The following is a 23,469-nucleotide window of genomic DNA, read 5'->3' as shown; positions in this document are numbered from 1 at the left end:
CTTTTGAAAAAGTCTTCATTTTGGCATTATCTTGACAGCCAGTGATACCTAATGCAGAGAGAGAAAGAGAGACAGAGAATTTTATAGCTCATATTTTATTTTTTTCTTCTGTTAACTAAGTTTGCAACTGTTAGTCGAAATTAAATAATTCTAATTTCTTAAATGCATCAGTGTACCACTATTTCCAGTTTGTCTACCAAAACTGTAATCCATAAATCAGAACCCTCAGAAATAAAATTATTACAGCCAGGAAAGATGTTTTCTTTGTCTAATAAATGCACTGAAGCAAAATATTAGTTCTGTTACTTGCTCTTTTAGCAAGTAGCCCAGGTGTGGTATGACATATTACTTCACTAAATGTCTTAGTTACCTGGTGCTGCCATAACAAAAAGCTTTAAAGAACAGAAATTTATTTGCTTACAGTTCAGGAGGCTAGAAGTCCAAATCACAGCGTAGCTCTAGGAAGAAGTCCTACTTCGTCTATTTCAGCTTCTATTAGCTGCTGGCAACCCTTTGTTACTTTGTTATTTGGCATCCCCTGGCATTCCTTGGTATCTGCCTTCCCCTGTGTAAGTGTCTGTCTCTATTCTGCTCTTTTTATGACTTAGAAGCAATTAGGTTTAGGACCCACCCTACTCTGCTATGGCCTTATTAACATAACAAAAGATAATCCCATTCCAAATAGGGTCACATCCACAGGTACAAGGGCTAGGACTTCAATACATATTTGGGGGGACACAATTCAATCCATAACACTAAATTTCTTTAATTTTACAAGCTAATCAAGTAAGTTTGTTTATTTTAGATAAATATAAAAGTGTCTTGGCTACATTAGATGACTTTTTCAAATTGTAATGACTGAGTAGTAAATTGATTATAAATTAGTCTCAGACTATTTTTTAATTTTAAAAATTTCATATTTTTTAAATTTTAATAATTAGCCTCAGACTATTAATTCAACTACCTTAATTAATACCATGAAGTATGTGTGTTTTTTTTTTTAGACTGAATATTTGCCAGGTAAGAATTTAGTAAGAGTAGCTTTCTGCCAACTTAAAAAAAATGTTTGCAGATTACAAAGTCCCTGTGCTTCCTTGTCTGCTTTCTGGGTCTTTTCCAATTCATTCCAAGTGAAAGTTCCCTCTTGCCATGAAGCCAATTATCTGGTGCCTCAAGCAGAACCTCTTTTTTTTTTTTTTTTGTTTCCCCTGTCACAGCAAAATTAACACCATTTACATTTTACCAAGGGTAAATCAAGTGTCACTGCTCACAGCCCCACCATATGGAAAGAGTAAAAGCACAAGAAGCCTGCCAGACCCAGTCTGAGCAGGGACCTCGACCCTGGAAAGAAGGAGCTTATCAGGGGAGAAGAGAGGAGGTTGCTGGGGGTGTCGACAAGCCAATCGGCTACAAGCGGCTGCCTGCGACCCTGCAGTGCTGGCCCAGGTGTGGAGAGCATGACATCTCAGCAGGAGCCAGAAATGCACCTACCCAATTCCAGAGGTGCTTCTGGAAATACATCTTCATCTTGTTTTACTTGGAGAGGAGGGGGTGGGGGATGGTGTATATTGGCTGTCATTTGGGGTATTTGCCCAAACTATATGCTCCATTTTATATATGTGTATTTTATATGAGTGTGTATGTGTGTGTGTGTAATATGTACATGGTAGAGAGGTTCCATTGGTGCTTCCAGGCTAAGACAGATGAGGAAGAAGGACCCGGCTGTCCACTTTTGAAAAAAATTAGCCAGTGAAAACCTATGTATAACAGTGGAATGTCGTCTGATATAGTGCCAGAAGATGAACCCCTCAGATTGGAAGGCACTCAAAATATGATTAAGGAAGAGCTACCTCCTCAAAGTTGAGTCAATCTTCATGATATGGATGGAGTCAAGCTTTCAGGACCTTCATTTGCTGATGTGGCATGACTCAAAATGAGAAGAAACAGCTGCAAACGTCCATTAATTATAGGAATGTGGAATGCACAAAGTATGAATCTACAAAAATTGGAAATCATAAAAATGAAATGGAATGCATAAATATCAATCTTCTAGGCATTAGTGAGCTGAAATAGACTGGTATTAGCCATCTTGAATCAGACAGTCATGTGATCTACTATGCCAGAACAATAAATCGAAGAGGAATGACATCTCATTCATTGTCAAAAAGAACATTTCAAGATCTATCCTGAAGTACAACAGTGTCAGTGATGGGATAATATCCATATGCCTACAGGGAAGACCAGTTAATACGACTGTTATTCAAATTTACGCACCAACCGCTAATGCCAAAGATGAAGAAACTGAAGATTTTTACCAACTTCCGCAGTCTGAAATTGATCAAACATACAATCAGGATGCATTGATATTACTGGTGATTGGAATATGAAAGTTGGAAATGAAGAAGGATTGGTAGTTGGAAAATATGGCCTTGGTGATAAAAATGACACCAGGGATCATAGATAGAATTTTACAAGACCAACAACTTCTTCATTGCAAATACTTTTTTTCAAAAATATAATGATGACTATATATGTGGACCTCACCAGGTGGAATACACAGGAGCCAAAACAACTACATCTGTGGAAAGAGACGATGAAAAAGCTCAATGTCATCAGTCAGAACAAAGCTAGGGGCCGACTGAGGGATAGACCATGAATTGCTTATATGCAAGTTCAAGCTGTAGCTGAAGAGAATTAGAACAAGTCCACAAGAGCCAAAGTACAACCTTGCGTATATCACACCTGAATTTAGAGACCATCTCAAGAAGAGATTTGATGAATTGAACACTAATGACCGAAGACCAGACAAGTTGTGGAATGACGTCAAGGGTATCATATGTGAAGAAAGCAAGAGGTCATTAAAAAGTCAGGAAAGAAAGAAAAGACCAAAATGGATGTCAGAAGAACATCGAGTAGCTAAAGTGAACAGAAGAAATGATGAAGTAAAAGAACTGAACAGAAGATTTCAAAGGGTGGCTCAAGAGGACAAAGTAAAGTATTATTATGACATGTGCAAAGACTTGGAGTTAGAAAGCCAAAAGGGAAGAACATATTTGGCATTTCTCAAGCTGAAAGAACTAAAGAAAAAAATTCAAGCATCAAGGTTAGCTTCATAGTCTGTTCCTTGATGCTCCAATTTCCTTCCTGGCGTAAGGAAGAGAGGAGTACCCTGGCAGCAAGAACCTGTAGTGAAGCCATCAAGGGACAGTGGCCCAGGACTAGAGTGGGGAGGGTTGGAGATCCTTGGAGTGAGTGGATTATTTCTACTTTCTTTCCTCCTTTTTGCCTCCTGGAGCGATAAGGCTTGGGGCTGTAATTTAGGGTTGCACAGCTCTGTAAAACTATGGATGGTACCAGGGGGACCCAACAGCGGTGATTATAGTTGTCCCCAGAACCTAGGCTTTTGGCTGAAGGAAAAAGTGGACTTTGAGACTTCCTTCTACCATTACCCAGCCCAGGCCACTAAAAAAAAAAAAAAAAAAAAGGAAAAAAGACAAGGGTTGCAAGCAAAAACCTCTGCTCCTAAACACAGTACAGAAACATACAAGGGACATCTCAGCAAGGTATAGGAGGAGAAGCTACTAATTCTGTGTATCAGAAGGATGATATATGTACATGGTAAAAAATTCAAAACATACCAAAGTAAATATATAGTGAGAAAGAAATCTTTTTTCCACCCGCGAAAAAAGGAGGTAGCATATGATCACAAACGATGATACTGAAGGAAGAAGTCTAAAGTGTACTGAAGACACTGACAAAAAACAAGTCTGCAGGAATTGACAAAATACCAATTGAGATGTTTCAACAAAGGGATGCAGCTCGAAGAGTGCTCACCCATCTATGCCAAGAAATTTGAAAGACAGCTAACTGGCCAGCCTACCGGAAGAGATCCATAGTTATGCCTGTTCGAAACATGATCCAACAGAATGAGGAAATTATCAACAATATCAATAACATCACACACAAGTAAAATTTTTCTGAAGATCATTCAAAAGTGGTTGCAGCAGTACATCAACAGGGAACTGCCAGAAATTCATGCTGGATTCAGAAGAGGACGTGGAATGAGGGATATCATTGCTGATGTCAGGTAGACCCTGGCTGAAAGCAGAGAATACTAGAAAGATGTTTACCTGTGTTTTATTGACTATGCAAAGGCATTCGACTGTGTGATCGTAGCAAATTATGGATAACATTGTGAAAAATGAGAATTCCAGAACACTTAATTGTGCTCATGAGGAACCTGTGCATAGATCAAGAGGCAGTTGTTCGAACAGAACAAGGGGATACTGCGTGGTTTAAAGTCAGGAAAGGTGTGCGTCAGGGTTGTATCCTTTCACTGTACCTATTCAATCTGTATGCTGAGCTGAGCTGTAAATGGGACCGCGTGAAAAAGAACGGGCACCAGGATTGGAGGAAGACTCATTAACAACCTGCGCTATGCAGATGACACAACCTTGCTTGCTGAAAGTGAAGAGGATTTGAAGCACTTACTGATGAAGATCAAAGACCACAGCCTTCAGTATGGATTACAGCTCAACATAAAGAAAACAAAAATCCTCACAATTGGACCAATAAGCAACATAAGTGATAAACGGAGAAAAGATTGAAGTTGCCAAGGATTTCATTTTACTTGGATCCATAATCTACACCCATGGAGGCAGCAGTCAAGAAAATCAAAAGATGCGTTGCATTGGGTAAATCTGCTGCAAAGGACCTCTTTAAAGTATGGAAAAGCAAGTGTCACCTTGAAGGCTAAGGTGTACCTGACTCAAGCCATGGTATTTTCAATTGCATCATATGCATGGGAAAGCTGGACAATGAAAAGGAAGAGTGAAGAAAATGCCTTTGAATTGTGGTGTTGGCGAAGAATATTGAATACGCCATGGACTGCCAAAAGAACAAAAAAATCTGTCTTGGAAGAAGTACAACTGGAATGATGCTTAGAAGCAAGGATGGTGAGACTATGTCTTACATACTTTGGACATGTTACCAGGAGGGATCAGTCCCGGAAGAAGAACATCATGCTTGGTAAAGCAGAGGGTCAGTGGAAAAGAGCAAGACCCTCAATGAGGTGGATTAACACAGTGGCTGCAACAATGGGTTCAAACATAACAATGATTGTCAGCATGGCGCAGGACCGGGCAGTGTTTTGTTCTGTAGCACACAGGGTCGCTATGAGTCAGAACTGACTCAATGGTGCTGAACGACAACAACATAGTAATTTTTAACTTTTTGAGGATCAATTTATAATATACATTTAATGTCTACACTATGGTTACCTATCTCCTCAAAAGCAAAAATTTTGCAAGTTTATTTGGGCATTTTCCCTTGGATCATGGGGCCCATTTTGAGACCTGTCACTTCTCGTTTTTTGTCTTATACTTGGAACCTGAAATATTTAGTTTTGGGTCAAGTAAATTTGGTATGCTTCTTCTGAGAAGAGAAAGCATATTAGTAGTTGCTTGCCTCTGATGGGGCCACATTGCTTAACGGTGATTCCCCTTTCTGAACATCAGCTTAAGGAATGTTCTGGCTCTTCTTCATGCATGTGGTGTTGCACTGAGTAGATATTTATCCTGATTGTTCACAGCTCACCACAACCAGGCATCGTGCGGTTTAAGTCTTCATGTGTTTACTGAGGCATGATACACTAGGACGCACCTTGAACTTCTGAGAAACACTTTACAACCAGTGACTATGAACTGAGGAGCAACTGAAGAATGTGTTCAGGGACGGCTCTGTCATGAATCAGCCCAGGGCACTGCTGCAGTTCTTTAATCTTGGGTTGGACCAATCTTAAGGGTAGTTTGAATTGTTTTGTTTTGACTTTGATGATTACACTTTACCTCGAAAGGCTCTTAGATTCCAGCCTTTTCAAATATATTCCTATGAGCTCGTGAGAAAATTGCTCTGCCTTTCTGCATTTCTCCCCTTTCTGTGCACAGTCCTTCTCTTCTGTTTCAAGGCCTGGACTATTAAAAGTAAGAAAAGAGGAACAGCGTGAGGTAATTCAGTCATTTTTTCCATGAAGTCTGACATCTCTGTAGGTGAAGATCCATTATTAAGTCGGTTTTGGACTCCATAAAATACCTGAACTATTATCCTATTAACCAGAATTTTCATGAAGGACCAAACTAACAGATCTTTTATTAAAATAAATGACTGATTACATGTGATACCTGCCTAATGAGTATTTTTATTAGAAGCATGAAGTTTAAATTACCCAGGACTATTTTAATATCCTTTAGCTTACACTTTTCCAAAATGTTTACGTATGACACCATTCTTAGGTAAGCTGCCATAGACTTATTCTCTTATAGGAGAAATTCATTAGTATTGCTCTGTAAGAATAATAGAATGTTCAAGGCCATTGAACACATAGGAACCCGTTTCTTTTTATCTATCTCCTTTCCTTTACCAGCCATTACACAATACATTTGCAATTTCAGAATGACTTCATTTCCTTATTAGAATTCAGATAGAGAGCTAAATGGAAATAAAAGCTAATAAGAAATTTATATATACAAATGGACCTTGATTTTTTTTTTTAATTTTCTAGTAAACTGATTTCTTTGAAAGTCCATTATTTTTACATTTTAGTCCACATTGAGAATTGAACTTTTCCTTTGATTTGCTATTTGCTGTGCTCCCATGCAAAAGAAAGAGTCCAGGCCATAAGCCTCAGAAGCAAAAGAGTGAAAAGTTCAAGCTTCTAAATCAATATATTTATTTTAAAAGTCCCTAATAATCTGCCGGGCCCCTTAGCTGTATCTGAAGGTTCACAAAGGCTCCCACACTCTATCCATCGGTGTCCAACCACCTGCATCTGCCTCCTTCTGTGGTCACCTGCACTCTTTTTTTAAAATAATCTTTTATTGTGCTTTTGGTAAAGGTTTACACAGTAGTTTTGGTTTCCATTCAACAGTTTCTACACAAACTGCTCAGTGACATTGGTTACATTCTTCACAATGAGTGAGTATTCTCATTCCCCGTATATTTTCATCTCAAAGTAGTTGTTGACCGTTTGGTCTCGTAGAGGTGATTTTTTGAAGGAGCCCAGTACTTACAGGTAATGTCCATTATTTTGTGAGGCAATCTGTTATTTAGCTATAAGGTGACCTCAGGAGTTTGTTTCAGTTCAGGGTTTAAAAAGTATCGCAGGGCAGTATTCACGGGGAGCCCTCCAGTTTCAGCGAGTCCAGTAGGTCTGGTTTTTTGGTTTTGTTTTTTAAAAATTTGAGGTTCTGGTCCACGTCGTCCCCCCATTCTCTCAGGGTCCACCTATTGTGGCCCTGATTAAAACAGTCAGTAGTGGTAGTTGGGCACCATCTAATTCTTCTCGTCTCAGGGTAGATGAAGCCATGGTTCATGCAGACTATTTGTCCTATAGAGTAGCTTCCTCTTTGAGTCTTTGGTTTCCTTCTTTCTCTTTTGCTCTGGATGTTTAGAAACCAATAGTTGTATCTTAGGTGGTCGCTTGCAAGCTTTTAAAACCCCAGACACTACTCACCAAACTAGGATGTAGAACATAACTTTATGAACTGTATTATGCCAATTGATCAAGATGTCCCACAAGACTATGGTCCTAACTCTTTAAACCCAGAAAACCAACCCCATGAGGTGTTTGGTTATGTCTAAGAAGTATCTGTGCCCCCTATGTGCTTTATTATGTATATGAATATATGCATGACAGTCACATAGATGCGTATATGTATGTACATGTGTATATATAGATGGAAACCCTGGTGGCATAGTGATTAAGTGCTATGGCTGTTAAGCAAAGGGTTGGCAGTTCAAATATACCAGGTGCTCCTTGGAAACTCTATGGGGCAGTTTTACTCTGTCCTTTTATAGGGTCGCTATGAGTCAGAATCGACTCGACGGCACTGGGTTTGGTTTTTGGTTTTATACCTATATATACACGGAAACCCTGGTGGCATATTGGTTAAGAGCTACTACATCTGCTAACCAAAAGGTCGAATCCACCAGGCACTCCTTGGAAACTGTATGGGGCAGTTCTACTCTGTCTTTTAGAGTCATTATGAGTTGGAATTGACTCGACAGCAATGGTTTTGGTTTTTGGTTTGATATATATGCATATATACAGCTATACACATGTATGACTACATACATACATATCGTTGTTGTTGTTAGGTGCAGTCGAGTTGGTTCCAACTCATAGCAACCCCATCCACAACAGAACAAAACACTGCTTGGTCCTATGCCATCCTCACAATGGCTGCTATGTTTGAGCCCATTGTTTTGCAGCCACTATGTCAGTCCATCTCGTTGAGGGTCTTCCTCTTTTTCACTCATCCTCTACCAAGCATGATGTCCTTCTCCAGGGCCTGGTCCCTCCTGATTACATGTCCAAAGTAAGTGAGACAAAGTCTCACTATCCTCACTTATAAGGAGTATTCTGTCTGTACTTCTTCCCAGACAGATTTGTTTGTTCTTCTGGCAATCCAGCCCATGATATATTCAATATTCTTTGCTAACACCATAATTCAGATGTATCAATTCTTTGATGAAAATATTCATGGCTTGAGTCAGGAGCACCTTAGTCCTCAAGGTGACATCTTTGCTTTTTAATACTTTACAGAGGTCTTTTGCGGCAGATTCGCCCAGGGCAGTATGCTGTTTGATTTCATGACTGCTGTTTCCACAGATGTTGACTGTGGATCCAAGTAAAATGAAATCCTGGACAACTTCAATCTTTCTCTCTTTATCATGATGTTACTTATTGGTCCACTTGTGAGGAGCTTTGTTTTCTTTATGGTAAAGTGTAATCCATACTGAACTGTGGTCTTTGATCTTCATTAGTAAGTGTTTCAAGTCCTCTTCACTTTCAGCAAGCAAGGTTGTGTCATCTGCATATCACAGGTCATTAATGAGCCTTCCTCCAATCTTGGTGCAGCATTTTTCTTCATATCGTCTAAGTTCTTAGATTATTTGCTCAGCAGATAGGTTGAATACATACATACTCACACAGATATTTTTTTGGTTGTTTTTGCTGTTGTTGGAAATTTATATATGCCGTAAATAACAATTACCAACAGGTCCTTTTTTCTTGAATACATTTTAGTGACATCATTAACTTTTTTCAAGCCGTGTACGCGTTACCCTCATTCAGTGTTACCTTTCCCATCACCAAAAATACCAAGTATCTACTATCTGGAGAGTGAATCCCCACCCCCACCCCACCCAATCCCTCGTGATCGATAATAAACATTAGTTTCTGTATATTTACCTGTTCATGTCATTTCATAAAAGTGAGAACATCCAATATTTGTTTTTTGTAATTGACTTATTTCACTCACTTGTCATCTGGACTCTTGATGTGTGCTTAGATGAAGCAGGCCCAGATGATGGAGGTAAGCCATCCACTGATAATGGGACTTTGTTTAGGCTGTGCCTCAGAACAAGCTAAGTACCAGTTCATGGTGAGACCTAGTTACATGCTAACATTTAAAAATGGGCTTTTTAAACCTGTAAGTGTTAAATTTTAGTCAACTCTCTTGTAGTCTTTGACAGTGGAGATTTTAGAATCATTTACTAATTAAGGCCGTTTTAGGTAGAAAGTCTCGAGGAAAGGATTTTAAATTGCTAACATCACCTCCACTTCCGTGCTGAGCACAGGAGATGTGGAATCATCCCTGCGTTGCAATCCGTTGCTCTCAAAGAGTGGTTATGTTCCAGGCCAGCTCGTGGGAGCGAGCAGAGTAGATTTGGACACAGGTGGAATTTCATCTACTGAGGGCACGTACAATGCACAGTGCATGGAGATGCTCAGACATTTCCCTCTGAGGTGATGAAATGAGTGAGTAGATGCTGGCAGTGTCTCTGTAGTTGGCCACATTCTCTTCTTCCTTGGCGTAAACTATCAGGTTCCCAGTGGCCCGAACCCAGTGGTTCCACCTTCCTATTCTCAGCCAGCTTCTTAGGGACACGCTCTATTCCCAACCGAAACGATAACACAGATAACACCAAGTGCTGTTCTCGAGGTGGGTGGCTCTGTTTGCTCTGTGTGTGTGTGCTGCAGTGGGGAGGAGGAAGAGAGGATGGGGGGTGAAGTAAGGGGAACCCTGAACCAGCAAGAGAGCATTCTCATCCTTCAGGACTAGACAGACATGTCCTCGTGGATCTGTGTGTCAGGAGTGAACCTGAGAGAGGTGGGCCATGCCACTCAGTTGGCTCTCTACCAACATAACCTCCTAAGCCCCTAAGATAAAAAGTCAAGTCTGGGGCTGTCTTAGCCAGGGTTCTCTAGAGAAACGGTGCCAATTATATGTGTGTGTCTGTGTATACACACATTTTATATGTAATATAAAATGTATGATATTTTTTAAATAAAATACAGTTGCCCTTATGTTGATTTTAACTCATGGCAACCCCATGCGTATCAGAATAGAACTGTACTCTCTGGAGTTTCCAATGGCTGATTTTTTGGAAGTAGATCGCCAGACCTTTCTTCCAAGGAAAAAAATAATATATAATGAGTAAAAAAAAAAAGAGAGATTGATTGATTGATTCTAAGGAATTGTATTACATGATTGTAGTGGGCTGGCAAGTCCAAAATCCATAGGTCAGGTGACAGGCTAAAAATTCCATCAGACTTGCTTTCCAAAATCCATATATCAGGTGAAGGGAAGAGTGAAGAATGAGAGAGTTCTGGCAAGATGTCTGTTTATAGTCTGGAGGAAGAACACAGCCTAAGGAAACTATGTTTTTGCTCTAAAGGCCTTCAAAACTGATTAGATGAGGTCTATCCACTTTATGGCCTATCCTCTTATGGCCAACTGCTTTAATCACATGTAACTACTTCATAACAGATTCTAGACTAGTGTTTGACCAATTGGGCACCACGGCCTAGCCAAGTTGACACACAAAATTCACCATCACAGGGGACGAGTATATTCAAAATTATATAATAGCATAAATTTTAACATCCTTTTTGACTATCTCCTTTCCAACAAAGTTGTGGAATGTTTTCTCATTTATTGTTTAAATTCCGGTCTTTGCTTTGAACTGCAGTATTTTATCAGTACTGGGAGTCTGGGGACACTGATGTAATTAAGATAAATCCCGTGTGGTTCAATTCTCTTGCTGACTTTGGGGAAAAGGAAGGCAGGCACACACACAGTGTCTCAGTAGTAACACTCCATTATAGATTAACTCAGAGCATCAGAGATTGACTGCATTATCTTAACACACTCCCATTCCTTCAAGTTGGAGGGTGGGCAAGAAGATGTCATTCAGCTAAAACAGTGAATGTTTCCAGAATATTCCCATTACAGTGTTTTTACTTCCTTGCAGATATGCTCAGCTTTTGTTCTTGTTCTATCTCTGAGTCCTGGTACCTAGCAGGATCCTCACATGTATTTATATTGAAATGAAACTGATGCAGAGCTCTCCAGAATTAGGAAGCCTCCCACCTGTCACGATGTTGTGAGCCCCTTTTTTTTACAGTTTATTCTCTTGCCGTATCTACCCTGTGACTCATTAAATGCCTTTTCTTCACCTGTATTGTTTCCCACCAGTAGCTCTTTTTTGTCTGACTTTTATGAAGATCCTAAGATCAGCCAGTTATTTCAAAATCATAAGGTGTTCATCTTAATCAGAAAAAAGGTGCAGGTAGCTCTTCCTACAGGTCAAGTAAAGGAATATGACCAGCACAAGGTTCAGGTTTGGTGGAAAGGCCAGCTGGCTTTTGTATTTCCTAAGTTGTTTTATGCTGTGGAGGCCCATACGTGTAGACGCTCATGGAAAGCTGTTGCAGGAGAAAGATGGAGAAGTTGTGCTTGGATATTTGGGTTGCCGCCAGGTTTGAGGTCAAGGGTGTTACATAAAGAACCTGGACTCTGGCATGCTGTATGAACCCTATCCCTGCTGTGGCAGGTGGCCCTTTTCACACTAGAAAGGGCGGGAAGAAACTGCTAATCCTTGGTCTCTCTGATCACAGTAGAAAAACAAAAACAAAAAAACCACTGCCATCGTGTCAATTTGGAATCATACTGACCCCAAAGTACAGAGTACAACTGTCCTGTAAGGTTTCCAAGCCTGTTAATCTTTATGGAAGTAGATCGCCACATCTTTTTCCTGCGGAGTGGCTGATGGATTCGAACTGCCAACTTTTCAGTTAGCAGCTGAGCGCTTACCCACTAGGGCTTCTCTGATCCCAGTAAACCAAAACCAAACCTGTTGCTGTCGAACTGCCCCATCGGGTTTCCAAGGAACAGCTGGTAGATGGGAAACACTTACCTTTTGGTTAGCAGCCAAACTCTTAACCACTGCACTACCAGGGCTCCCTGATCACAGTAGGGGTTGGGAAATGTCCTCTGGGATCAGGGTTCAAAGCACCTTTTGGGTTTCCAGGTCCCATTGTGAACAACTTTAGAGACAGACCCATGAATATCCCATGAACCCCAGTCTTTGGTCTGAATGCCTGGGTCCAGCAGGCCTGTCCCTCCAGCATGAGGTCTCCTACACACCTCAGCCCCTGAGCCACATCTATAGGTTTTTTTTCCCAGAGACAAGCAGCATTCTTTTGGGGTGGGTGACTTCTGATATTTGTGAGGTCCAGGAGACTTCCCGGGCTTCTGAAAATGGACCCTATGCCAAGTGTGGATTGTGGGTCCTCTGTTATATCCCAAACATCACCCTTGGACATGCTCCCCTTGTGGTCTGAGAGGGGAGCAACCGGTTTTTACAGCTGTGTAACATTTATGTGTTCTGTTCTTTTTGTCTCTTCCTTGTGATACAGGGCCAAGCACACCTGCAAAAAAACCTTGCTGGAGGAGGTACAGGAGCTGGAGATCAAGTCCAGAGTGATGGGGAAAGCCATGCTCCGGGATAGTAATGGAAAGAGGTAGGGCAGCCCCCTCCCAGGTTGAAGAACACAAGTCACCCTACCCCTTCCCAGCTTTTCCTTCCCATACTTCTTCCTCCTTAAATTCTCAGTAGGATCATGGAATGCTCGCTCAGTGTTAAGCATTTTGGTTATTCTCTAAGAATGTGGTAATGTTGAAATTTAGATCATGCTTGCTTGATGGTGGCATGGTACAGGACTTTCAGGGTCGTTGGGCCTGCCCCCAGGTGGCACTGGGGTTTATGTAGGGTCTGAACATCTCCAAAACAACCACAGACGCAAAGTAGAAATAGGAGCAATATTAACTTAAGATGAAAGGAAGATTTCAAGTTTAGCAGCTTTATCAAAGAGGCATTTAAAAGCCAAACCTTTTGTGATCAGGCCCGATTATTATACTAAAGGGTGAGTGTCTACGAGGAAGGTTTGCATGCTAAATAATGGCATAGTATTAATCATTCATGTAATCTGGGTACAGTCCACTTGGCCTGTACCTGATTTTCCCTTTTTGTTTTGTTTTTAATGAATTGGTTTTTTCCTAATGGAGTTGAGAAGATATCATGTGAACTACTGGCTGGTTCAGAGGAATCCTCAGAGTCCGTCAGCCTAGCCTTTCTAACCTTACCTATCCTAAGTGTGCTTACCCGTTGCGTTGAGTCAGCTCCGACTCGTGTTTAATCACACATGTTAAAATGTTGTCATTAGAGTGCATTTGATTAAATCCCTACACTACCGAAGGAAATTTCCCCGGGACCGAGAACAACTTGCTGTGTAATAAAGAGCCTTTGCTGCCTGAGAAATAGGAGGTGTCTGGCAAACTGTGAGTGGAACTCTTGTCTTGGGACTTCAGAGGAAATTTGTGGCTAACTGCTAATGAAACAATGAATACTTCTAGAGACTCCCACTTTGTGTTTTGTTTCATATTCTCTTTCCTTGTGCTGTCCTTTATTACGTTTATCAGAGACAAAGCCTTTTCTTTTTTTTTGTTTAAGAGAATTCAGACATTTTGAGAGGCATTAGGAGTATGGTTTCAAATAATGTTAGACACTGTAGGAGAGGGGCTGTGGAGTATGTAGTTGACCTTGTAGTTCTGTGTATGTCTTATTTTTTCATAAGGGGGTTCATCAAGCATTCATCGTGGGCAGCCATTTTAGTCACTCTAGAAAATTATCAGCTAACAAGACAAAAATCACTGTTGTCAATAAGCTTAAAATCACGACCACACGGGTGGAGGCTAGGCTTAGGGTAAGTCGACATAAAACTCTTAAGGCAGCACGCGGTTAATGATCTGAGCCAGGCTATTCTGTCTCTTAGATACTTTAGGCACCATCTAGATTTTCAATGACCTATAAAATTTCTTGAGACCTGAAAAAAAAAATTCTTAGGCTCCAAAATACTGGGGAAACCCTTGCCAATTGAAACTAATAAATGTTTAAAACTCTACAAAATACTTATCAGTCTTAATATTGTTAAGCTTCTTAAAGCACAAGCAGCTTTATCATATTTAAAAACAACTTACAGACTCTGATATCTCAAGAATTCTCAAGTACACACAATGATCGCTGTGAGATCGCAGTGGTTTCTAAGTGGAATAAGAATTTCAAAGCAAGATTCTGAAACTCTGTTCAGACCTTTTACAGGAAAAAAATACGTATAAAGTGGCGTGAAAATGCGTTTTAATATGTTTGATGTGACGTGGGCCAGGGCCTTTTCCTGGCCAGTGAAGTTCTTAAAACAGGGCTGGACATGGGGGAAGTAACATGGAGAACATTCCGATCCTGGAGGCCATCTGGCTGTAGAGATCAAAAAGGGCTTCAGGTTGGAGATCATATTGAAAACAGGGCTTTGAGGATGTAAAGGACTTGAGTAGACAGAGGGACGAGACTACGGTTCAGGCCGCTGGAGCAGCATACACAAAGGCACAAGTCAGATGGAGTTCGGGGAGCAGCCGCCTTTCAGTTTGTAGGGCCATGCATGTGGCATTTCGCAGAGACCTTAGGCCTGAGTTTGAATTCTGTCTTAGCCACTTATTAACTGTGTGACCTTAGGCAAGAGATTTTATTTATCTGGGATTGTCCCTTCACCCATTATAGATGTCTTGTTGTTGTTGTTGTCACTGTTGTTGTTAGTTACCATTGAGTTGACCCCAACTCATGGTGACCCCATGTACAACAGAACAAAACGTTGCCCAATCCTGCACCATCTTCTCGATCATTGGTAAACTGGAGTCCATTGTTGTGACCTCTGTGTATTCTGAGAGCCTTCTGACCCAGGGGACTTACCTTCCAGCCCTCTATGGGACAAGGTTTTCTTTGGCTAATTTTTGGAAGTAAACCACCAGGCCTTTCTTCCTAGTTTGTTTTAGACTGGAAGCTCTGCTGAAATCTGTTTACCATGGATGACCCTGCTGGTATTTGAAATAGTGGAGGCACAGCTTCCAGCATAACAGCAACATGCAAGCCACCGAAGTATGACAGACTAACAGACAAGTGGTGGTATAGAAGACTGCAGATTTCATATTGTTGGTTAGGGTTTATGAAATAATACATAAAAAATAATAATAATAATACATACACCACAGCATATTGCCTGACCCATTGCAGGAATGCAGAATGTCAGCTGCTGATCTTCATTCGGGGGGAGAGTCGTGGCATGTAAGGGCGTCATGGGCCATAGCCTAAAGACAGAGCTATCTTTGCTTGTTGATGAAAAGAATGTGCGTAATGAAAACAAATGCTTGTATGCTGTTCAAAATCATTTTTCAATCTTTAAATGGATATCAGGAGATAATTAGAGCTTAAGTGTGATTTCCTACCTTCTACAGTTTAAAATCTCTTTTCTGGTCGCTTTGGGTATTTTACAACTTGGTAGTTGCTGCAATTGTGTGTGTGCTCATGTGTGTGGCTGTATGCACTCCTGCTTATTTATCTCCTTCTCCCTCTAGGCTCAGCGTCTTTCTTCACCCTTGGATTCCTAGACAGAAGATAAATTGGGGACTCCATCCCTCCCATCCTCCTTAGTGCGCCCCCTCCCATTTGCTTTTCTCCCTCCTAATTGCTCCCAGGTTTTCTGGGTGGTCCATCTGCCAACTAGATAATGGCTGCTGTTCTCGTGAGAGAGGATCGTGTCACGCTTGGCCTTCTGAGAGCTGCTCACAATTGTTCTTTAATCACCTTTGTTTGCTTCTTTCACACCTGCCTGAATTCCTGGGCCTCCCTGGTGCTGATGAGGACCAGGGAAAGGGTCAGCCAAAAGCAGAGTGTTCCACAGGGAGAGTCAAAGGGTTTCTTCAGCTCTGTGCTTCCTTCTGAAGATTGTATAGACTCTCTTCTTGAGAGACCCTGAGTGTTTCTGTCTCTTCTCATAGCTTCCTCATTCCCCACATCCATCCCATAGTTCAGTCTACTCATGTATCTCTCTCCAACTGTTAGCCTGGTACCTACTAGAGGCTCCATCAGTATTTGTTGACTGTTCAGCTGAGAACGCAAAAGCCCAGTGAGGACGTGGTGAGAAAAGGAAGGTGAATCAGCATTATCGATCACATTATCAACGTATTGTCAATTATCAGTGCTGACCTCTGGAGTCCAGGGAGCTAGCTCAAAGACGAAGTGTCCGCAGAGAGATGTAGAGAAAGATACAGGTACTTACTTGCCTTGCAGGCAATTTATCTCGTCCCTTAAGAATAGAGCTAAAATAGAATTAAAGAAAGGGGTGGGGGGCGGGGTGTGATGCTGACAATGTCCTACCCATGCAAGAAGGGCCCAGTTAGGAGATAGCCCTCCCTGCAGTCCAAGTCCTTCCTGCTTTTCTGTGCCTCGCTGCTCAGCTCCCCAGGTGTCCTTAGCATCCCTAAGTACTCGAAGGGCTACCAAGCTCAGTTCTGAAAGGGTTCCTTATTGATATCGTTGTCGTCGTTAGTTGCCATTGAGTGGATTCCTGCTCATGGCGACCCCATGTGTGCAAAGTAACTGCTTCATAGGGTTTTCAAGGCTGTGACCTTTCAGAAGCAGATTGCCAGGTCTTTCTTCCAAGGTGCTTCTGGGTAGGTTTGAACCTCCAACGTTTCGGCTAATAGTCGAACACTTAACTGTTTGTGCTGCCCAGAGATCAGGAAAGGATTCCTTCACCCTGTTGCCGTCGAGTGATTCTGACTCATAGCAATCCTACAGGACATAGTAGAACTGTCCCATAGAGTTCCCAAGGTTATAATCTTTACTGAAGCAGAGTGACACCTCTTTCTCAAGTGAAGCAGCTGGTGGATTCGAACTGCAGGCCTTTTGGTTAACAGCCAGGCACTTCGCCGCTGCACCACCAAGGTGCCTTAAAGGATTCTTTAGGGCCCATTAGCAGACATTCTGCCACATAATACAGTCCAGGTCCTAGTCACCGGCAGATAGTCTAGCAGTTTTTCATAGGAATGTACTCATAGGAAATGGAACAAAAATCTTTATGCATTAATTTTGAAAAATTCTTTTGTGCCAACATTATAATTAAAATTATAAAATGGTAGCTAGGGATTCTAAATTTCCCTCCATGTCCTTTACTGATTTAATTAAATACTTTAACCTGACATTTTGTTGAACTTGTCTAAAGCCCAAACTTTCACGCTATTTTGATTAAAAGTTAAATTTTTATGAACATGCTTCTGAATTTTCTCATTAGTACGTCTTCCAATATTAACCTGTGTTATTTGTGCATAAATGAAGTTGTTTTCATGACTGAAATAAGACAAGCTGATTATAAGGGTTGACAGAGTATTAGATATCTAAAAAGTATAGGGTAGTAAGGAAATGCTTAAGGTAATAGGAAAAAAAAAGGTTTTCTTGACTTTAGTTTCTTTCTTTGCTCTGCTGTAGTGTCACTATGAGTCAAAATAGACTCAGGAGCAACAGGTTTGGGTCTCGGTTTGTGTACCTTATAAATACTACCAGTTGCTGTTAAGTAGGTTCCAACTCATAGAGACCCTATAAAACCAAAAAACAAATCCGTTGCCATTGACCCTATAGGACAGAGTAGAACTACCCCATAGAGTTTCCGAGGAGTGCCTGCTGGATTTAAACTACCAGCCTTTTGGTTAGCAGCCGTAGCACTTAACCGCTATGCCACCAGGGTTTCCAGAGACCCTATAGGACAGAGTAAACTACCCAGTAGGGTTTCTAAGGCTGTAATCTTTATGGAGAGGAGCCCTGGTGGTGCAGTGGTTACAGACCTTGGCTGCTAACCAAAAGTTTGGCAGCTCAAACCCACCAGCCACTCTGTGGGAGAAAGAGGTGGCAGTGTGCTTCCATAAATATTTACAGCCTCGGAAACCCGATGGGGGCAGTTCTCTGTCCTATAGCGTCATTAAGAGTCAGAATCGACTCAACGGCAATGGGTTTGGTTTTTAGTTTGGAATCTTTACAGGAGCAGATCACCAGGTTTTTACCCACAGAACGGCTGGTGGGGTCGAACCACAGACCTTTCGGTTAACAGGCAAGTGCTTAACCACTGCACCACCAGGGCTCCTTTATAAATACTAGACGCTAGTTAGTATTTGAATTGGTTAGAATACCTTTCCCTAGCCATCGTCCTCAGAAAGCTTACCAAGATGAAGCAGGGAATACTACTGTCCTGTGGACAAAGCAGAGTGTACTCTGCAAATGATATTTCATGCACGTCTAAAAACTGAATTGCTAAATGGAGGAATTCCTTTCTTCAGTGTTTTGGTAATAATTTTCCCCTCTTTATTCCGAAAGTGGAATTCATGCAAAATTTTCCTTTCTGGTAGGAGAAAAATCTACCCATGACCACTTACCTTACAAACATGCCTGAATGCCTAAAATGCCAAATAAGATGATAGAGCTACCTTTTCTTCCCTTAAAATTTTTTTTCTTCTTTAGGGTTGGGTGTGTTCTATAATAGATATTCTAGCAAGCAAGACAAAAGGTTAACATATTTGATGGAAATATCTAGTTTTGAGTTATAAATAACAAGGAAACCCTTGTTTTTATTCTAGATCTTCATTCTCTCTGTACTTCCCTAACTGGTGGGAGGGGGGAGGGGGAGGGGGGAGGGGGGTGGGGTGGGCCCTGGGCGAATTCTCTGCAGTTTCAATGTCAGGGAGAGCTGAGAACTGCTCTTGCATGTCGCCAGCAAGGCTGTGGGATTTTCCTTCATCAAGTGCTTTCCCGCAGTATAACTTGCTCCGTGTCTCTGGTAAGAGTAGCCCTGTGACTGGATCGATCATCGTATTTCCCCTTTGGTTTGTGTTGTTGGGAACGCGGCTGCCTGAGCTCTGTGATGGCTGAGGCCAGCACACAGGCGGTCATCCAGACAGCCAGACAGCCTCTTGGGGACCCAGGAGGGGAACTGATTCAGTCCTGCCTGCGCACGGCTGCCTTGTGCCCTGAGGGCTTCTGGTTCCAGCGCCGGAGCCCAGTGTTCTGGAAATCCTAATTGAGGGTCATCTGCTGAGATTATGGTATGGAGCCTAAGACCCATCAGATTCTCACAGGACCCAAAGACTGTCCCCCAACGCCCAGCAGTACTTTCCCACAGCTGTCTTGAAAACTAATTATATTAAAAACAAAAACTCAACTATGCTTTGATCTTGAAGCAGAAGTCCTTTGAGCTTTAAAATAACGTTTGAAAATCTATTTGCTGTTGTTACACCTCTGAAGTCAAAATTTGTACGGCTGCTGAGTCAAAGATGAATACATACAAGCTTAAAATACGGGAAACGCTGGCTTTATTGCACATTAGTTTTCCATTTTCATTCCATATTATTTTCCACCTTATGTTGTTTGAGGATATATTGGCGATGTGTGTCTCAGCCTTCCTTTTGTTTCCCTCCCCACGCCTTCCCACACTTTTCTCCTAAAATCTCCCTTAGTGTTTTATTAGCTAACAGGATAGGAAATGATGGCATCATCGGAGCACACCTCTCCTGGCCAGGTGCAAGTGTCTGCTTCCTCACCTGGTTAAAATTTACCTCATCTCCAGCTGCATTTGTTCATTATTGTGTCATGATGCAGTGGAAAGAGCCCAGGCTTTGAGATAAACAGACTCAAGTCTCCATCCAAGCCCTGCCACTCACCGGCTATGTGACCTTGGGTCGGTGATTTGCCTTCTCTGAACTTGAAACTTATCATAAATTTGCTTTGAGGTTTAAATGAAATAATACATATTCAACCTGTAGCACATGTAAGCTTTCAGAAAGTGTTAACACCCATCTGGTCCCCTAACTGAAAAGCTGAGTAACAATTAAATCTCACTGAACATTTTAACATGCGTGGGTTTTTCCCAGAGCATGTAGTTTTGTTTGTTTTTTTTTCTGAGAGGATGTGAACACAGCAGACTCTCTGGTTTGCCTTTCCTGAGTACAGAACCAAGGTCCCCTAGCCTGGGGCAAAAGACAGAGGTCCATCTGAGCCCCAGGTACATCAGTGTAGACTTGGCCGAGCTAGGGGTGGCCCAGCTAGAGGTTGGATTGGGAGGGTGGTCGGGGGGATTCACTCAAAATCCTGAGAGTTTCCCACATCAGCCTTTGACTCACTACTTGAAACCAACTCCTCCTTACAAAGGAGAGTGTGTCTCCAGCCCAGGCCTGTCTTTCAAATTCCATATTTTCCTGCTAGGCCACCCTGCCCGGATGTCCATCTTAAATGCAGTGTATCCAAATCCAGAACTCACATCTTCCCCTCAGAAGCAGCTCTGCCTTCAGGGTTCCTTGCTCCCAGGAGAGATGCAGTTGTTCCCAATCACTGAGACTCACCTTTGGCACCATCTTTTTTCCTTCTTTGTCTTTCCATCCAGCCGGGTGCCAGGTCTTCTGAGTATTCATACGGTGATCCTAACTGGTCCCCACACTGTAGTGCTGCTCTCTCTTCCCTCCCTTTCTACCCAGCTATAAGCATGTATGTTTCTAAGGCACAGCTCCAGCCATGCCACCTTCTGGTCTAAAACTTTTGATGGCTTCCCTTGACCTACTGAATTAAGTAGACCTCTCACTGTCACCTTCATGCTCGCGGTGAATTTTTCTGTTCCACTTTGTGCTTCTGTGAATACCAACCTCCTGTCTGTCCTTGCCCACACCAAGCTTCTACTCACCAAACCTGGCCATTCTCATCTCTTGCTAATGCTATGAGTTGGCTTTTCTCTCTCAGCTGGTGGTATACAGTTGTGTCCCTGCGGTGTCCTAGCCCCAGGGGGAGCACCAGGTGCTCAGGACTAATGAGACAGACCCTGTCCTGGTGGGGCATACAGCCCTGAGGACAAATGTTCCTTAGGAACTACAAATGTCCACTTCTTACACACTCCCTCACAGTACCTTGCTGGTTGTGGGGTTTTCCCCACTCTGAAAAAGTACCCCTGGTGGCACAACAGTTTAGCTCTTGGCTGCTAGACTAGCCCTGGTGGTGCAGTGGTTAAAGTGGCTGGCCGCTAACTGGAAGGGCAAACTGTTTGAAGCCACCAGCTGCTCCGTGAGAGAAAGATGTGGCAGTCTGCTTCCATAAAGATTACAGCCTTACAAACCCTGTGGGGTAGTTCTGCCTGTCCTATAGGGTCGCTGTGAATTAGAATCGACTTGAGGGCAATGGGTTTTGTTTGGTTTTATGGTAACATCAGGTAACTCCGGTGGCACAGCAGTTAAGCACTCGGCTGCTAACCGAAAGTATGGCTGTTCAAACCTACCCAAAGGCTCCAAAGAAGAAAGACCCGGCGATCTGCTCCTGTAAAGATTACAGCCTAGAATACCCCATGGGGCAGTTCCACTCATTCTATATGGGGTCACTGTGAGTCGGAATTGACTCGATGGCACACAACAACAACATGGTAATGTCAGCCTGGGCCTCCATTAACACACTCATTTTAAATGTTTTTTATAATTATTATGGAACTATTCAAGCATACACAATAGCAGAGACACTAACACAATGAAGTCCCAAGTACTCTTGCCTAGATTTAGCAGCTATCATGCCTTTGCCACGATTGCTTCATCTGTCGCCCTTTTCCCTCTTCTTTGCCAAAGCATTTAAAGTACATTGCAGACATCACATTATTTTATCCTTACAGACTTCAGTATGTATCTTTAAATAGTATATATTATAATGTGTATGTTATAAAACCAAACCCACCGCCATCCAGTCAATTCCAACCCATAGTCAACCTAGAGCACAGAGTAGAACTGCTCCAGAGTGTTTCCAGGGAAACCACTGAGCCACTAGGCTCCATGTTTGTTATAATACATAACTATTAAATTTGTTTGTTTATATATATATGTATGTATATGTATAATAACTAGAGTGCCCATTATGATGTCCAAAAATTAGCAGTAGTTCCTAGGTGTCAGTATAATGTTAGCTGCTGTTAAGTTGGCTCTGACTCATAGTGACCCTGTGCACACCAGAACAAAATGCTGCCTGGTGCTGCGCCATCCCCGTGATCAGTTACATGCGACCCCCATAGGCTTTTCATTGGCCGATTTTCTGAAGTAGGTTGTCAGACCTTTCTCCCTAACTGTCTTAGTCTGGAAGCTCCACTGAACACAACAGGCCTCCACTGACAGGTGGGTGGTGACTATATATGAGGTGCATTGGCCTGAAATTGAACTGGGTCTCCCATGTGGAAGGTGAGAATTCTACCTTAGAACCACCACTGCCTCCATTTTAATCTAATACCTGGTCATGATCAGATTTTCCTGATTGCCTCAAAAAGGTCTTCTTAGACTTGGTTTGTTTGTATTACTATCTAAGCAGAGTCCACACACAGCAGTTTTTGTGCTTTTCCCGTCTATTTTTTTAGACTCCTCCTCCCTTTATTATCATAACGCTTATCACCATGTGCTGCAAATGCACATTTTCTCCATGCAGAAAAGGAAACCAAGTCTCAGGCTGGTGAAGTCACCTGCCCAGTGTCACCCAGCTAAAGACAGAGCAGGCACCAGGACCTTCTAACTCCAGGCCTCTTTTCACAAAGCCAAAACCTTGACAGCTGACCAAATGCTTCTGTTTCCAATTTCATTTGTAAGAGTGCCTGGAAAGACGCGGCTCACACTGAGAGTGAGTGGGAGGGATGGCTGGCCACCTGAGTGGGGTCTGGTGAAGATGCCACAGAAAAAGGTAAAAGCCTGTTGATTTGAGAGTAGTGTGCAGAATTCCACAGAAGCTAGGACACAATCAGTTCATGTTGTCGTCGCCTTTTAGGTCTCTAGATGGAGGATGAATGGGGGGTAAATATCACCTCCCCCATCGGAATAGAGATTCTAAGCAATCTGAGGACCTCAGAGCAAATAAACACACAGGAGTTAACAAAAGCTGTTAACTGTTTTGATAGAATTCAGAAAAGAGCAGCCTTATTGCAAAAGATGATTCTCAACCAGAATCACCAAATTAATTAAATGCATTTCTTCTGAGGTAGGATAAAAAAAAAAAATTTTTTTTTTTTTTTTTAGATAGAGTCTTGGGCAAGGCCTGAAGCCCACAAACATTTTAGTTTAGACAACAGGGAAGGTTCTTAGAAGAACAATGGGAGAGTCAACACTCCCAAGACCGGTTAAACCTCTAGTCTTGCTCAGAACAGGTGAGGAAATGTGTTAGTGGGACAAAGGGAACAAAGGGAGTCAA

At 42.0% G+C, this 23,469-nt stretch overlaps 1 protein-coding gene across 1 annotated transcript in view; it reads left to right on the top strand.

The window, feature by feature from the left end:
- The window catches only part of ATP8A2 (ATPase phospholipid transporting 8A2), a 697,351-nt gene that overhangs the window by 629,781 nt on the left and 44,101 nt on the right, over positions 1-23,469 (top strand). Inside the window, exon 34 of the mRNA XM_064275334.1 lies at positions 12,764-12,868. Within this exon, the coding sequence (XP_064131404.1) occupies positions 12,764-12,868 (105 nt within the window). The remainder of the gene's footprint in view (positions 1-12,763; positions 12,869-23,469) is intronic.

This window comes from Loxodonta africana, chromosome 23, assembly GCF_030014295.1.
Source record: "Loxodonta africana isolate mLoxAfr1 chromosome 23, mLoxAfr1.hap2, whole genome shotgun sequence".
NCBI lineage: Eukaryota > Metazoa > Chordata > Mammalia > Proboscidea > Elephantidae > Loxodonta > Loxodonta africana.
Note: the sequence above shows the minus strand (reverse complement) of the source record. Positions and strands in the feature narration are given on the sequence as shown.